Source organism: Myotis davidii, unplaced genomic scaffold, assembly GCF_000327345.1.
Source record: "Myotis davidii unplaced genomic scaffold, ASM32734v1 scaffold401, whole genome shotgun sequence".
Lineage (NCBI taxonomy): Eukaryota > Metazoa > Chordata > Mammalia > Chiroptera > Vespertilionidae > Myotis > Myotis davidii.
Genome location: NW_006291020.1, coordinates 1,511,747 through 1,528,685, shown reverse-complemented (window position 1 = coordinate 1,528,685; position 16,939 = coordinate 1,511,747). Strand labels below are relative to the sequence as shown.

Below are 16,939 nucleotides of genomic sequence, written 5' to 3'. Positions count from 1 at the left end.
TGGTCCTCAGCCATAACAGAGGACGAGCAAAGCAAAAGAACTTGCAGGGAAAACAACATTCAAAAATATCAGGAGAGTCAGAAAGGTCCAAATCCAAGAAGATACAAGTGTCTTGGAAACAGTGAGACCCACCTGTGCGGTGTCAGGAGGGTGACTGAGCTGGCATGTCGCACGGCTCACCTTCTGCTGGAGCAGGGAACTGGGCAGGGACAGAGGGGCTGGTGGCACCCGTACCAGCGAGGAGCATGGGCCAGAGGCCACGTGCTGAGCCCTCAGAGAGACAGTGGCGACGGCTGAGCCGGTCTCACCATCCTCAGAGGCACAGGGCGTGCGGGTGGGAGGGTTCAGCTGGGAAAGGAATGAAATAAAAGGGCCGCCTCCAGCCACACCTGGCCGTCCCCCTCCAGGGGCCCTCTCTCTGACCCTGCGTTTCCTCCTCTAGAAGAGGGTTCTGCACTTTGCCTGGTGCCAAGGCCTCTGGGGCAGTCTGATGAGGTCTAAGAAGCTTTGTCAGAGTCCTGTTTTTCAATGTCCACAATAGGATTACAAAGGAAATAAGTTATTTTGAAATACAATCATCAAAATATTTTTAAAGTTGTGATAGAGTAATGTGCATCTTTATCAAGAGTTAGCAGCTGAGCCGATAACGACTGTCCTTTTCAGGTAGCAAGACTACCCAGGACCTGGTGAAATATGTGCAGCTGTGGGTGGTGTGGGGTGGTGCGGGATGGTGTGGGGTGGGGTGGTGCAGGGTGGTACGGGATGGTGCGGGGTGGGGTAGGGTGGTGCGGGGTGGTGCGGGGTGGTGTGGGGTGCTGTGGAAACCTGATCCCGGCTGGGAGCAGAGTGCAGCACTGCCATGGTGTGATGCTCACTTCTTGGGATCTCTAACCTTCCGTAGAGATGAGTGAACATAGTGTGTGGGTTTTTCTCCTCATCCAAGTTCACAGACTCCTAAATTCTACTCCCTGAAACTTGAAGGGTCTGTCAACACCGGGACAAGGATCCTGCTCTAGGCCAGTCTCCAGCTGTCCTCAGGGGGGAGGAGAATTCCCAATCTAAGCCCCCTCCATCCCCTCAGCAGGGAAAGGGGAGGGAGAGAAAACAAACCAAGGAAACAAAACTACTTTTCCAAATTCCTTTACCTGCAGACAATCCTTTTGCTCTATAATTGGAGAATGGTCTAAAAGGCAGGTTCTGTGTTAGAATATGGGGATGAATAGGTTTCAACCACAGGACAAGTGATCACTTTCTAAGGTTCATGAGAAGTCGAAGGCGTGCAGCGTGATGGCCCTGGCCAAGGCTGGGAGGGAGGGGCTGGCTGAGGCTGCAAATCCAGGAGCAACATTCTGAAATGTAGGTTTTCTTTCTCTGCTTCCTGAAAAGGCAAAGCTGTTTCAAAGCGCTTTATGGTCTCTCCAGGTGCCCGCAGCCAGCTTAGCAGGAATTCTGGTTTGGATTTTCTTCTTATCCTGACAGTCATCACTAACTTCTGGCAACCAAGTAGGAAAATGCTTCATCCCGAAGCCCTCCTTGGGGCGTGAGCGCTATTCTTAGGATCCAGGATTAGCTTCAGCCAACCCAGGATTTCTCAGTCTCATGTGGCCATGAATGGTTTCCCATTAGATAGGTACTCGTGTTCATCATGGCAACCACAAGACTCCATTGTGATTACTGAGCACATGGCGATTTCCTTCCCCTCGGGCCAAGGCGCTCTGGCTCAGGGAGGCCTGCCCTCCATCCTTTCATTGCCAACCCCAAGAATACGGGGCACCTGGAGGTCTGTGAGTGCTTGGCTGGCCAGTGCATTGGCCGATGGGTTGATCGACTGAATGAATGAATGTCTGAGAGATGGGAAGAAATGCTGAGTGCAGGTCGCTGTGTGTTCCTCTGCCGCGAGCACAGGGAGGAAAGGCCAGCACAGGGAAAGTTTATCATAAACTTCTCAGTGCAAGTCTAGTTCATGTTCCACTTAAACTGAAATAACGGCGTGGCCCTCTCGCTGCAGAAGAGGCAGGCGCGTCCTATCCAAGCATCTGGAGCTCCGAAGCGACAGAGACCAGGTCACTAGTGAGCCAGCAGCATCTCATCTGCAGTCTGTGTGTGTTTAACGGGACATCTCAGCAGGTATCACAATTCCTAGCAGATGATGGCAGCTAACAGGAAGGTGACAGGCCCAAACTGGGCATGATCCTAAACAGTTTCTCAATATAACCTTTAGTGGGTTGGATCACATTTATAGGAGATAATGAAGCGGTAAAAAGTTATTCATAGAGGTACAGATTCAGGAGAAAAATATTAATAGTTGGATTTCAACCCGGTAAGCCTTTAAAGAATGCTTTTTCATCGACCATCTGTTTTAGGATCCTGATCAACTAATTCCACCCACTGCATAATCCCCAAAGCAGAACTAACAAGAAACAACATCTGCTGGTTACAGCAGGGTGACATACAGCATTTTTGTTTTTACAAAACTTGAGTTCAAAAAGAACCTTCAAAATTAAAATTAACATTGAAGGACCTGGACGAGAGCCCACTGCTGCCAGACTATGTTCTTTAAGAACAAACAGAACAGGCCACTCAAGAACTTCTTCGCTGAAGACCCGGGGTTCACTTTTCCTAAAGCTGATCGGGGCCTAAGTAAGAGTTTAAACTCAAGACTGAATGCTTTGTTCTATTTCTGTCACCTACTTCTGGGAACAAAAGCTGCTTATATGTAACTGAAATTTAAATCAATAGCTCAGGAAGAACAGTTGAAGAATGAATATAATTAAAGAGGCTTTGGGGTTTTAATCACTATTTCTGTATTTCTTTCAAAATTGAACAGTCCCTTCTATCACAAACTTGTTCACCTATAGTAGATAAGCTGCCTGGCTGCTCATACCCACACCAGAATCACCACGTCCCACAAGCTCGCCTTCCAGATACATTTACCTCGTGCAATCATGAGGTAAATTTTGGGGGGGGCCTACCATCTCAGTTTTCCGGGGGCTGAGGGATTTCTCAGATGCTGGACCTGGGAGAACCCTGGGCGAACTGCGACAGTGTTGATTACTCTGATGGGTATATGACACTGAGGTAAGTGGGGTGTGTGTGTGTGTGTGTGTGTGTGTGTGTGTGTGTGTTTTGTTAGAAAAGTTATTCTTTATTAAAAACATGATTTAAACAGGATTATTTTTCTTTTCTTTTTTTTTTAAAATATATTTTATTGATTTTTTACAGAGAGGAAGGGAGAGAGATAGAGAGTTAGAAACATCGATGAGAGAGAAACGTCAATCAGCTGCCTCCTGCACATCCCCCACTGGGGATGTGCCCGCAACCCAGGTACATGCCCTTGACCGGAATCGAACCTGGGACCTTTCAGACCGCAGGCCAACGCTCTATCCACTGAGCCAAACCGGTTTCGGCGAAACAGGATTATTTTTCATTGCTGAATCACTTAATAGCTAGTGTAAATTACTGCATGCAAATCACTTCAAATTCAAAAAATTACTATCACGTGACTGTGCAACTACTCTACAATCTTATTGTACTTGGAATACTTTTAATTTCCTTACTTAAAAATGCACTTACTATTTTTCTGGAGATGTATATTTTATTTTTATATTTGCTAAAATCAATGAAATGCTTATACAATAACTGAGTTGGTTATTCTAAGAAAGGTGATTCCCCCATTTTGCTGTAAACTAGCAAGAGGAACTGTGGTTTGGCTGGTTTCCACCTGTGCATGTGTTGTGGCCTCTGGTCGGGCATCAAAGCTCCTCGTGGTTGCTGGGCACTGAAGTAACCAAGGAGGGGCAGAGACTCACCCTCCACTTGGCTCATCTGCAGACTGAGGTGGACCAGTAGCGAAAGCAGTGAAGAGTTCCGCTCCATCCTTTTTCCTTCCTGTAGACCGGAGGGTCCCTCCACATTCCTTCTCTGTCCACTTATCCTCTTGAGATAAAGAGTTGCCCTGGCTGGTTTGGCTCAGTAGATAGAGTGTTGCCCTATGGACTGAAGGGTTCCAGATTTGATTCCAGTCAAGGGCACATACCAGGTTTGTGGGCTCAGTCCCAAGTAGGGGGCATGCAGGAGGCAGCCGATCAATGATTCTCTCTCATCATTGATGTTTCTATCTCTCTCTCCCTCTCCCTTCCTCTGAAATCAATAAAAAGTGTAAAAAAATAATAAGAATTTCGAGAGAGAGGGAGAGAGAGAGAGAGAGAGAGAAGAGCTAAGCTACCCAGTAAACACCACCTGGCTGCTTCCCCGCACGCCCACAGCTCCCACCCCGGTCCATGTCACCAGCATCTGGGGCCTGGACTGCAACCTGTGCCCTGTCTCCCTTCAGACTGTTCTTACACTAGTCAGGATGATCCTGTTTAAAGTCTAATTGAGTCACTACTCTGCTCAAACTCTTCAAAAACTAATGGTCTCACACAGAGACCAGACAATCTCACGTCATTACAAGGGTCTGCCCACCCTTCTCTCTGACCTTGATCTCATGAGTAACATTCAATGAACACTGGCCGCTGTCCTCTCTCCAAGCTGCCTCCGCAGCAGAGCCGCCTCTCAGTCCCTCTGGCTCAGCACGTACACTGGCTTCCATCCTGCCTGCTGCCTCCCTTTGGTGTCAGGTCTGTCCGTCCCAACTCCAGAGCCCCTGCCTCTAAGCTTTTCCAGTGCAGCTTGCTCTCCTGGAATAGCCAGGCATCCTCAAAACTAAGCAGATGCCAGGAACTCCTCGTCCCTCCTGCATGGGATTCTAATGACACCACGGCCACCATTTCAGCCTGGCTTTTAAGGCTACCCAGCCCACACTCCCAACCCGCCCCACCGGATTTCCTCTAAGCAACTGTACTTCCTTGTGCTTCCAGGTGCGCACTGCCCACCGGAGCCCAGCAGATATGCCTGCTGAGGCCAGTCAAGGTGCAGACTCCTTCGGCGCTGCCTTTGCGCATGCTTCAGAGATTTCCCATTCTCTCTGGGCCTTGACGCTTCTTTAAATCCCGTTTATGTCTGTCTCTTCCTCTAACAAGGTTTTCTCAGTCACTTCCACTTTCTAATCATTGCTCCTTGCTAACAACCCTGTGACACTTTCACCCGAACGTTAGTCCTTGCTTGCGGGTTTCTCTGTAAATACTGTAAACACCTTTTGTGTACTCTGCGCCCTCCCCTTCCCCCCCGCCCCACAGGGCTTCGGAGCACTTTCTCAAGCCGACTACTTAGCAGGTGTTGCTAGCAGACTATCCTACACCTACGGGCATTCCCATAAATACTGTCTGAGTCAAAACGCAGCGGATTGGCACTCATTTACAGCGACTGTTTACAAGTGGTAGTGAAAAGAAAGAAGGAGAAAGCTTAAATGTTAGCTAGTGTTTAAAGTCAGTCACACTTCCCATGATCCGGTCAGCTTGTACCACACGCATGGAGATTTCCCACGTGTCCTAAGGCAACGTCTGCTTTCCTAACCCCTCTCTGACCCTTGCCACCAAGCGTCCATGGGAAGAGAGCCCAAAGCCATTGGAAGGTGTACAGAGAACATCAAGCTTCACCCAGTCCCACTGCTCAAACTCAGTGTTGGATCTGGTCTGAGGCCACCAGATCCACGTTCTTTACACTGACTGCTTACTTACGGCCTCCCTAAGCCAAAGGAGAATTAGTACCTTGGACAATTTCCCCCACAGAGCTTGGTAAATTTACTTACCCTGACAATTTAGCAAAGAAGAAACAACAAAAGAAAATACCACGGTAAATGTTTCTGCCCATTCTGTACCATCACTAGGCTAATAAAAACTCACTGTTTCTTAGAGTATTATACAAAAACTAAATGATGGAAAATGCTACTTTGAATTAAAAGTTTTGTCTAATATGTCCCCATTTTTATTATTTCTTTTAAAGATCAAACTGAAGCTATCAAACCAGTGAAGACATTTGGTTAAGGACTAAAACGGACGTGGCGATATTTAACAGTAACTCACAGGATCCGCAGGCCCACAGAGCTCTCGGAAGGTCTTTGCAGGGTTCGTCTGCAGGATCTCCAATGCCACGCAAGGGCCAGAATATATTTCTGTCACCATCTCCTGTAATATGTAATATAAAATATTAAAAAATAAAGTAAAAATTACCTTTGACTTCTTCCCCACCTATACTCTACACTTTCTCAACAAAAGTGTCTGTGTTCCCTTATCTCCGTTCCTACCACTGCCACCGCATGAATGTAATCCTGGACACTTTCACTATCTGAAATCATTTTCTAGGACAACCTCCTTTCAAAGGATCTCCTCGTGAGCATAGTACTGTCGAAAGCATCTCTGAAGAAATAAATTCCAAAGCGCTCCTTCCAAAGACATGAGAAACAGCAGGGAGAAGTTTATCTCCTCATTAAACACCTGGAAAGCAGACCCTCTATGGAGCCACAGTCAGACACTGGGTGAAGGGCAGGCCAGTGGTCCCGGGAGAAGGGAAGCGAGCGAGGAGCTTGCGACTGCCCAGCTCCCTGCCTGGAGGCCTTCTCCAGACAGTGGGACAGGGCGAGGAGACAGAGCCCAACATTCTCAACGGTCCAGGAGACAAAGATGGTGCATGGATGGACTCGCAGGATGAACTACTAGAGGGGGTGCAGGAGCCCTGGGAGGGTTACCCCAGGGATCTGCCAAGAACGTCACTTGAATTGTTGGCTAAGAGATGCAGAGGACACAATCCAAGGCTGAGATAAAGAACTCCCAGAGCATATGTGGAATGATTCAGAGACACACGAAGCTGAGAAGGGCTCACGCTCTACAGGCGGAGTGGCCAGCCCTCATACAACACCTAGGGCATCAGACAGAGTTCAGGGGAGGTGTGAGCTCAGCCAAGGGCTTAGGGCATCGGGGGCTGAGCCAGACCACAGGGCAGCAGCAGAGACAGGGCCAGACCATGCAGGGCTGGGGGCCCTTGTTGTGGCTCTGCAGCATTTATGGTACACAATGCCAAAGTAAAATAAGACGTACTTGTTACAGGACAATATTTCAATATTAATCTGAAAGTAGTCATCATAACAAATAAAATGTCAGAAGTTGTGAAAGGAGGGAGGGGGCGTCATAATTAATATGGTCCCCAGAGCCCTGCCCCTGAGGGCCCCTGACTGTATCCCCTGAAGCCACTCTGCAATACACGAGGTCCTGTGTGACTGATTTTGGTGGATAATTGGGGTGAATCTGATTTCCGGTCTCATGCTCCTGAAGTTCCACCTGCACTAAATGACAAGAGCCAAGTTCTCGGGGGGAGGGGAGGGGCATGGACATACAGGGCTGAGGAAGCCCGAGGCTGCGACAGAACGTTCGCTCTCAGCCTTGACCACGTGGGCTGAGGAAGGCCTGGGCTCCAGCAGTCCTGGAACCAGCCAGTTTTCCTTGGTGAAGGAAGGTTGAAAAGAAAGGGCCTCGAGAAGGGAGGGGATGGAGGTCTAGTCTCATTGTCAGGAACAATGAACTTCATGCAAAAAGAAAAGTCAAACTATCTCTGAACCAGCAGGGCTAAGGGGGCAGTGTACCAGCACAAATGTGTCTGAGACAATTTGATAGAGAGGGGAAGGAAACTACCTTTGATTAAATGCCTACTATGTGTTATTTTAAGGAACAATCTGGTGTACTTGAATATCGTCATTTGTTTCCAAGGGCCCTTTCAGTCTTGCTTCTTCCGTCTCAGTCCCATTTTCAGATGACTCCACCCGCATTTGTGTCGTTGAAGTAGACGGTAAGTACTGCTATGAAGTTATACGATCATGTTAAGATCTACTTGCTTTTAACTTTCTAAAGCATTTGGGACAGTCTCCCACCCTGAGAATATTATAAACTTCACAGATAATGTCAAAATGTGTCAATATCCCAACAAGGTTTTTCCCCCTTGCATTTTCTGTTTCCCCTGCAGATTTTTGTTTCATAAATGAAACAACATTATATTTTTAAAACTGACCCAGTGGCTCTCAGGGGTAGAATACTGCAGTCACTGGGTATCACGGACTGGCAGCTGGCAGGATCCTGTATAAAGAATACTTTCCTGATTAAAGATTACCCTGAGATTCCCCAGATGTGAGACACAAACTGTTTTCAGTACGAATCTTTACGTTTAGTTTGATACTTACGTTATACTCAGACACAACTCCTTTATAAACTTCGTAAAACTCTTCAACGTTAGCTCGATCCATGTTGAACTATGTTAAAGAAACACCCCACAAAACCATAAGTTGACCAAGCAAAGAAAATGAACTACACTTAAGCACTCAACATTTATGATCTCTTGGATATATTTTCTTTACTTTAAAATGTAAAGTTTGCATGAATCAAATACTCTTGAAGAAAGTGCTATCAGAGGCTAGCTCATCAATAATAAAAATGTGTAACGATTAGAGTGCTCAACGTGTCAGCATTGCTCTGGTCCTGTCCACACAGCATCTCCTCTGATGCTGCAACCACCCTGCCCTGTGAGGGGTGGTACCAGCCCCGATTTGCATGAGGCTGAGACTCAGAGGGGCTGTGGAGCCCCACAAACCTGGGTTCCATGCCAGCCTGACCTCACTGGTCATGCTCTTCACCACAGCATTACACCTCTCCGAACAAAACCTCATTCCCAGCACAAGAAAGAGACATACATAATGCATTGGTGTTTATGGATAAATTAGTGGCACAAGAAAAAAAAAACTACTAAAGAAAATTACTTGCAATGTTGTCGAAAAGGCTGAACATAAGATTTCTCCCAGGCATTCTGAAGTCCCTGGTTAGTCTAGCTCACGATAAAGCACCTGGAATTGTGCTGCTCTTCCAAAAGGGTTGCAGGTACGCTTACGAGATAAGCCTAAAGACTCATGCCTGCCCAAGCTGCACTCAGATTTAGTTAGAAGTAGAAGTTTATCAAGTTCCAGTGTCTCAAAAACTAAGACCTTAAATGTTTTCCGAAATAGCCTCAGACTTTCCAATTTTATTTCCCACCTCACTCCACTCACTTTGCTTATTGTTGCCAGGACTGACAATTATGGAGAAATTTCTGCCTACTCAGACAATAACTCAAACGAGGGGGATTTATTTTATTAGCAACATAACCATACAGGGAGGGAATTTTGTTTGGTTTTTTATCCTATGTTCACACAACCTGTACTATTAATATAATAAAGTAATAACAGAAAATACAATTTATTAAATACCTAGCAATTTGCACAGAAAATTCCACAATTCTTGCAATGAAAATTCTTCCATTAGGTAGGGTTATTTCATTTAATCTACTTAGGTAGACAATAATGGTCTCCTTGTTTAGCTGATAAAACTGAAGATAAGAATATTTGAGCCCTAGCTGTGTTACTAAGTGGTTAGAGTGTTGGCTCACACACTGAAGGGCCATGGGTTCAATTCCCGGTCAAGGGCATGTACCTGGGTTGCAGGTCCAAACCCCTTTGGGAGGCAAATGACGGATGTGTCCCTTTCACATTGATGTTTCTCTCTCTCTCTTTCTCTCTCTCTCTCTCTTTCTCTCTCTCTCTTCCCTCTCCCCCCACCCACCTCTTCTCCTCTCTCCCTCCCTTCAGCTCTGTCTAAAAAGCAATGAAAAAATATCCTCAGGTGAGAATTTAAGAAAAAGCTTGACATCTAGCCACTGTCACATACCTAGAAAGCAGCTGACCCGTGACTCATAAATAGATCTTTAAGACTCCAAAAATGAAGGACTGTGCTTGTCACGAAATCACCATGCATCCCCCACAGGTTCAATGAATCCTTTTTAAATTATTCTTGTTTTCACTGAGCACCTACAAGGGCCAATCACTGAGTTACGTTATAGGTTGATCTAGCCAGACTTAGATCAATGTTTATAGCTAAAATTCCCACACTGGTTATTTTTTAAGCAGGCTTAAGTCCCACAAAGCTGTGGATACATTGCCATGCTGCTACTTTGGGAAGGTTTTGGCTCACAATTTCTTTATAGTCCTAGATAAGAATCTTCTAGATAAGATTCTTCAAATACCAACTTCCTCATCAGTCTCCAAGATTTTGCCTGAAGACTTTGCAAACCAGTCGATATTTCTGACCTTTCCTTGACCTATGGGAAGCCCCACCAATCGGATTGGTATTTCACTATCCTAACAGCAGGAGCTTGCTGGCCTTCGGTACTGTAACACCCACATTGTTTATCATCTGCACCCAATTCCTCCTCAAATGCACAGTAAGCGGAGCACAGAGGCCTGAGCCCCGAAGGAGCGGTGCTGCTTCTTCAGTGGATGGTTTCCTAGATGTGTGTTGGGCAGTCTGCCAGCCACCGAGGGGCTGCAAGGCGCTGGCTCTGTGAAGGTGCCGGAGGGGAAAGCCAGAAACCAGCACAAGGCCCTTGTTAGGAGAAATCCGAAATGATCTCTTCCCCCACTCCCCACTGAGTCACAGATCCAGACAACAGAAAAGTTACTATAACTACTTGGCTTAATTCTATCTTTTGTTTGTAAAAACTAAATACTTTATTTCAGCCCATATTTGCCAACAAAGTTCCAAGAACTGCATAAACCTACTGTACCAGCTTCAATTAGGTGCACAACTTGATTGTTAGTTCTCTCAGTGAAAGATTTGATGTGTAAAAGAATTTCAAAAACATTTTTATTATAAGACTAGGGGCTCGGTGCACAAAATTCATGCACAGATAGGGTCCCTAGACCTGTTCGGCAATGAGGGCTGATCGAGGCCTTCCGGCTGTCGGCCAGGGCCTCCCTTCCCTGGCCCCTGGCTGCCAGCCAGGGCCTCCCTTCCCCAGCTGCCAGCCAGGGCCTTCCTTCATTCCACACCGCCCCCTGGTGGTCAACGCAGATCATAGCGAGCGATAGAACTCCTGGTCTCCTGGTCGAACTCCCAAGGGGACAATTTCCATATTAGGCTTTTACATATATAGATTAACAAGTTCAGTAACTCTATTTGTTGTGTGTGTATTTTAATACAGAGAAAATTCAATGTAAAACATCTTAAAACTTACGTAGAAAGAAACAATTCCTTAATAGGTTGTGACTCATTGCAAACTACGTACCATCTGCATAGCTGAGATCTCAAAGCCTGCGTCTCGGATGGCCATTAGAATCTTCCCCAGCATTCCTGGGAATATAGAACAAACACGTGAAAAATGCAAAACTTCTCAGGCATTTTGGCTGCTTAGAAATACAAATTATCTGCATCAAGTTACTTTCCTTTGCTTACACTCTGAGGAAACCACATTTCCCAAGGGGCAATAAGTCCCTGAGACAGCACCTATGGCCATCGATCCACTGAGAAGTCATTTCCATAAGGTAACCCAGTCCCTGAGACAGCCTCCTATGGCCATTCCATCCACTGAGAACCCAGTCCCTGAGACAGCACCTATGGCCATCGATCCACTGAGAAGTCATTTCCACAAGGAAACCCAGTCCCTGAGACAGCCTCCTATGGCCATTCCATCCACTGAGAACCCAGTCCCTGAGACAGAACCTATGGCCATTCCATCCACTGAGAAGTCATTTCCACAGGGAAACCCAGTCCCTGAGACAGCCTCCTATGGCCATTCCATCCACAGGGGAATCCAGTCTCCAGGACAGCCTCCTATGGTCATTCCATCCACTGGGAACCCAGTCCCTGAGACAGCCTCCTATGGTCATTCGATCCACAAGGAGGCCCTGTCCCTGAGACAGCCCACTATGGCCACTTGATCCACTGGGAAGTAAGGGCTCCAGGAACATCAGGGATGACCCTGAAGATGAAAATATTTCAAAGATACTATTTTGCTCTAGGGCCCATGAAGTCCAGTGATGTCCAAACCATGAAAATAAAACCACTAAAACTCATACTACAAGAAAATGAAATTCCCAAGTATTAGATACACAGAAAGTTCAGAGGAGGAACATCAGATTAAAACTGAAGAGGCATGCCCTAACCAGTTTGGTTCAGTGGATAGAGTGTCAGCCTGCGGACTGAAGGGTCCCAGGTTCGATTCCGGTCAAGGGCATGTACCTTGATTGCGGGCACATCCCCAGTAGGGGGTGTGCAGGAGGCAGCTGATTGATGTTTCTCTCTCATCGATGTTTTTAACTATCTCTCTCCCTTCCTCTCTGTAAAAAAATCAATAAAATATATATTTTTTAAAAAAACTGAAGAGGCAGCAGAAGCTCCACACAAATCTGGGAAAGTGAGCATATCCTCACAACAGTAAGACATCAAAAAGAAAAACAGCTGAAAAGAGAAATGTAACCCAAACAGATGAAGGCCCTGGGTGTCAGCAGGAGGAATTTGTATAATGGATCTATGAACGCTGCAAGGCTGGGACTGATTTTCAGATTCCATTCACTTTCTATAAAAATATTCTAAGTTTCTTTATTTTTTCAAGTCAACTAAAATTGTCTGTCTCACATACATTCACACACACCCATTCTCACACTCACACATACCAACTCAGACTCACATTCACACACACACTCTCACACCCATTTTTATACTCACACATTCACTCGCACTCATACACACCCACTAACACTCACACACACCTTCTCATACACATACCCATTCTCACACTCACACACCCATTCTCACAATCATACCAACTCACACTCACACATGCCCAGTCTCACACACATTCTTACACTCACACATACCCACTCATACTCATACACACCCACTAACATCCACACACCCATTCTCACACTCACACACACCAACTCACACTCACATTCACACACCCACTCTCACACACATTCTTACACTCACACAAATGCACTCATATTCACACACACATTCTAATACTCATATACACACACATTCTCTCTCACACACACACTCACCATATTCTGAGTCATCTGGGTGCTCACCCAGTCATCCCAAATGACCAATAAGTACCAGTATCTGGATGGGCACCTTATCTAGGTTACTGTTACTGCAGCTATTTTCCTTGTAGAAGGCTGAGGGATAAAAAAATAAAATAAAAAATGATGCCATCTATTCCCAAATGACAGATTGGTATCACGTGAAGGCCAAATGACATCATAGCACACTGTACAAACAAAGGTTGTGTGGAAGTCTGAGCATCTAACAGGCTCCTGTCAAACTCTGAACAGTCTGTACCATATCCACATTGACCTTCATGATTTAGTTCTGGCAAACATCTATATCCTATCAATAAAAGAGAAACATGGTAATTAGTGTACGACCTCTACCCTTCCCATTGGTTAATCAGGGAGATATGCAAATTAACTGCCAGCCAAGATGGCGGCTGGCAGCCAGGCAGCTTGAAGTTAACATGAGGCTTGCTTGCTTCAGTGACGGAGGAAACCAACGTTCCCCACCTGCCTTGCCGGCCTCTGAGCTTGCAGTTTGAAACATTGTAACAAATATAGAAGCTAAACAAAACCCCAGAAACCTGCTTTCAGCAAGCTTGGATCTCAGAGCTGGAGTTATACATTGTTTCGATTATAGAACCCAAACAAACCAGATACCTGCTTTCAGCAGCAGAGGCCTCAGAGCTGGAGCCAGAGCTAAAGCTGGCCCAGAATAAAAAAGAAAAAGAAGAAAAAGGAGCAGTTGGGAACTTCAGCCTTCAGCCCCTCACCCAGACTGGCCAGGCACCCCAGTGGGGACCCCCACCCTGATCCAGGATACCCTTCAGGGCAAACCAGCCAGCCCCACCCTGCAGCAGGCCTCTATCCTATATAGTAAAAGGGTAATATGCTTCCCAGCACCGGAATCAGCGGAGCCGAGAGGCCTCCCGGCACCGGGATCAGCGTGACAGGGGGCAGCGCCCAACCCCCCTGATCGCCCTGCGGCTCTGTGTGTGACAGGGGGCGGGGCCACAACCTCCCTATCCACCCTGCTCTGTTTGTGACAGGGGAAGGCGTCCCAACCCCCTGATCGGCCCTGCTCTGTGCCTGATAGGGGGGAGCTCCCCAACCCCCTGATGGGCCCTGCTCTGTGCATGACAGGGGGGAGGTCCCCAACCCCCTGATCGACCCTGCTCCATGCATGACAGGGTAAGGAGCCCCAAACCCACTGATGGGCCCTGCTCTGTGCATGACAAGGGGTAGCGCCCCAACCCCCAGATTGGCCCTGCTCTGTGCATGACAGGGGGTGGCGCCGCAACCTCCCCATCAACCCTGCCTTGAGTGTGACAGGGGGCGGGACCCCAACCCCACAATCGGCCCTACCTTGAGCGTGACTGAGGGTGGCATCACAACCTCCCAATCCACCCTGCTCTGTGCATGACAGGGGGCAGTGCACCAACTCCCCAATCGGCCCTGCTCTGAGCCCGACCAGGGGCTGCACCTAGGGATTGGGCCTGCCCTCTGCCACACCGGGGCAGGCCTAAGCCAGCAGGGCATTATCTCCTGAGGGGTCCCAGACTGCGAGAGGGCATAGGCCAGGCTGAGGGACTCCCCCTTCCCCCCGAGTGCACAAATTTTTGTGCACTGTGCCTCTAGTATATAATAAAACCCTAGTATGCAAATTGATCAAATGGCAGAATTATTGGTTCCTATGATGTGCACTGACCACCAGGAGGCAGACGCTCAACGCAGGAGCTGACCCCTGGTGGTCAGTGCTCTCCCACAGGGGGAGCACTGCTCAGACGGAAGCTGGGTTCATGGCTGGCAAGTGCAGCAGCGGTAGTGGGAGCCTCTCCTGCCTCCGTGGCAGCAGTCAGACATCTCCCAGGGTTCCTGGACTGGGAGAGGGTGCAGGCTGGACTGAGGGCCATCACCTGCCCCCATGCACGAATGTTGTGACTGGGCCTCTAGTCTATATATATAAAAGTCACGTGACCAGAATGATAGAACCAAAATGACCAGAATGATGAGTCACCATAATACGCACTGCAGAGGCCAACCAGCTCAATCAGGGCCCCAATCAGCCCCCACAACCTCCTTCAGCCCCTCCCTCTAGCCAGCCCAGCCTTGATCAGCCCCCCAACCGGATCAGGGGCAGGGCTGGCCAGCCAACCTCCTGCATTCCCTCCCCTGGCTGGCCCGGCCCCAGTTGGGGCAGGCCAGCCAGACCCCACCAGTGCACGAATTCATGCACTGGGCCTCTAGTCACATTATAAATTTTATCCATTATATAGCTTTGTTTGGACCGAATTTATAAAATTGTTTTAAACAGTTGTACATGAAAAAGTTTATATTTAGCTTTATATTTGGACATATTTAAGTTGCATTGTATGTAAAATAATTTGTGTTAACACTGGGAATACATTTTTCCTTCAAGAGGAAACCCTGCCTGGTGTGGCTCAGTGTTGAGCACTGACCTATGAACCAGGAGGTCACTGTTCAATTCCCGGTCAGGACACATGCCCTACTGGGGGTCAAGCCTGCAATCAATTATTCTCTCTCATCATTGATGTTTATATCTCTCACTCCCTGTCTCTTCCTCTCTGAAATCAATAAAAATAAATTTAATTTTTTTAAATATGTAAAAATAAAAGGAAACCCTGCCAAAAGCAATGGAGACTCCCAGAAAGCCTGAGCAGAACAACACAGGACGAAAGTGGTGTTGTAGGAAGGTTACTAAGGCAACAATGATGGGGCAGCTGATCTGAGGGAAGGAATAAAGGACAGGAAGGAATAAAGGACAGAAGAAGAACAAAGGCTTCTGAAATGATCAACATGCCGACTGGGCTTGGGTGGCAGCAGCAGAGAAGGAAGGAGTAGAAGACGTTGCCAAGCAAATGTAACAGGACGAACCTTGACAGACTGTGAAGAGGAAGGAGGAAGGTTTTGAGTCTAAGTGACTGGCAGAATGTGGCACTTTAAAGAAAAACAAAAACATGAGTGATGTAAACAAATGAAGGAAAAAGACACTGAATTATTTTTAACAGAGAAACAGAATTTCAGAGCAGGACACTGACGGGTACTTGAGGACAGAGCTTGGCCATTGGCTGAAGAAGATCACTGAGTGGTGAATGAATGAAGTCCCTGGGAGTTGGGGCATAGGTGCCATCCAGAGATATAATGAGGTGCAGAGAGATCAGAGCTGGAATGATGAGACTAGATGACTACTGTTTGACAAAAAGAAGAACAAAAGCAAAAAAGAGCTTTAGTTTTAATGTTTGGGAAGGAAGAATGAAAATAAATAGACACATAAAAGGAGACATGCAAGAGAATAAAGAAGATACTACTGTGACATGACAGTAGTATCATAGCATCAAATGGAGGAGGAGTTCTTAGAATAGAGCGACAGTTAAGACTTAACGGAGAGTAAGGACCCTGGGAACTGAGATAACATAAAATTTCAAACCTCTCCCAGTGAACTTTTTTTTTTTTATCTTGGGAGACAAAATCCACTGGTCTCTTGTACTTTGAATAAATCATTCACTTGTGTATGATTTCCTAACCTCACACATTGATCATTTAGGAAATGTTAGCTCACTGTTTTGCAGTCTTCCAAATGCTGACTCACTTCATTGGGCCACACTGAAAAAATCACCCCGATTTCATCAGCATAGTCCTCAAGCATGGGGAGCTGTCAGGCTCAAGGTGGTGAGTAGAGTTTTCCAAGATTCTAATCCTCGTGTTCACTGGGAACTTTATCATCACTTGGGTCTTTATCTTGGGCAACAACTGCTGTCGGTTGTCATGTCTTTGAAATGACAGGATTACTTCATTTTGAAAAGAGTTAAGTTGCAAACCAGTGGAAATTTCTGGTGTGGCTACAGTCTTGCAGGTAAAGTGGGACTCCCTAAAAAGGCTCCTTGTTGAGTTCACAACTCAAACAAGGGTTCAAGTGCTTTTCGTAAAGACGAGATTGTATTTGAGTGTGGAGCACAAGTGCCCTCGGTGTACTGCCCTTAGTTCCACGAGTATTAGCAAGACCTGTACTTGAGGGTCAAATTACTCACCTGCATTGCTGCATTGAGGACATTCTTACGTAAGAATGGCATTTCCCTGCAGCACCTGATAGCTAACCATGCATGAACTACGAGCTTGGGGAGACGGTCTGGATTT

The 16,939-nt window shown here is 46.8% G+C and overlaps 1 protein-coding gene and 1 long non-coding RNA gene across 2 annotated transcripts in view; one reads left to right on the top strand and one right to left on the bottom strand.

Annotated features, from left to right (window-relative positions):
- Positions 1-16,939, bottom strand: part of NME7 (NME/NM23 family member 7) — a 111,581-nt gene that overhangs the window by 49,648 nt on the left and 44,994 nt on the right. Inside the window, exons 8-10 of the mRNA XM_006764180.2 lie at positions 11,017-11,081; positions 8,108-8,176; positions 5,964-6,065 (exon numbers count right to left, since the gene is read on the bottom strand). Coding sequence (XP_006764243.1) covers positions 5,964-6,065; positions 8,108-8,176; positions 11,017-11,081 — 236 coding nt within the window. The remainder of the gene's footprint in view (positions 1-5,963; positions 6,066-8,107; positions 8,177-11,016; positions 11,082-16,939) is intronic.
- LOC107183150 lies at positions 809-5,932 on the top strand. Its single transcript, XR_001513916.1, has 3 exons — positions 809-1,503; positions 2,364-2,950; positions 5,178-5,932. It is a non-coding gene; the product is annotated as an uncharacterized LOC107183150 (long non-coding RNA).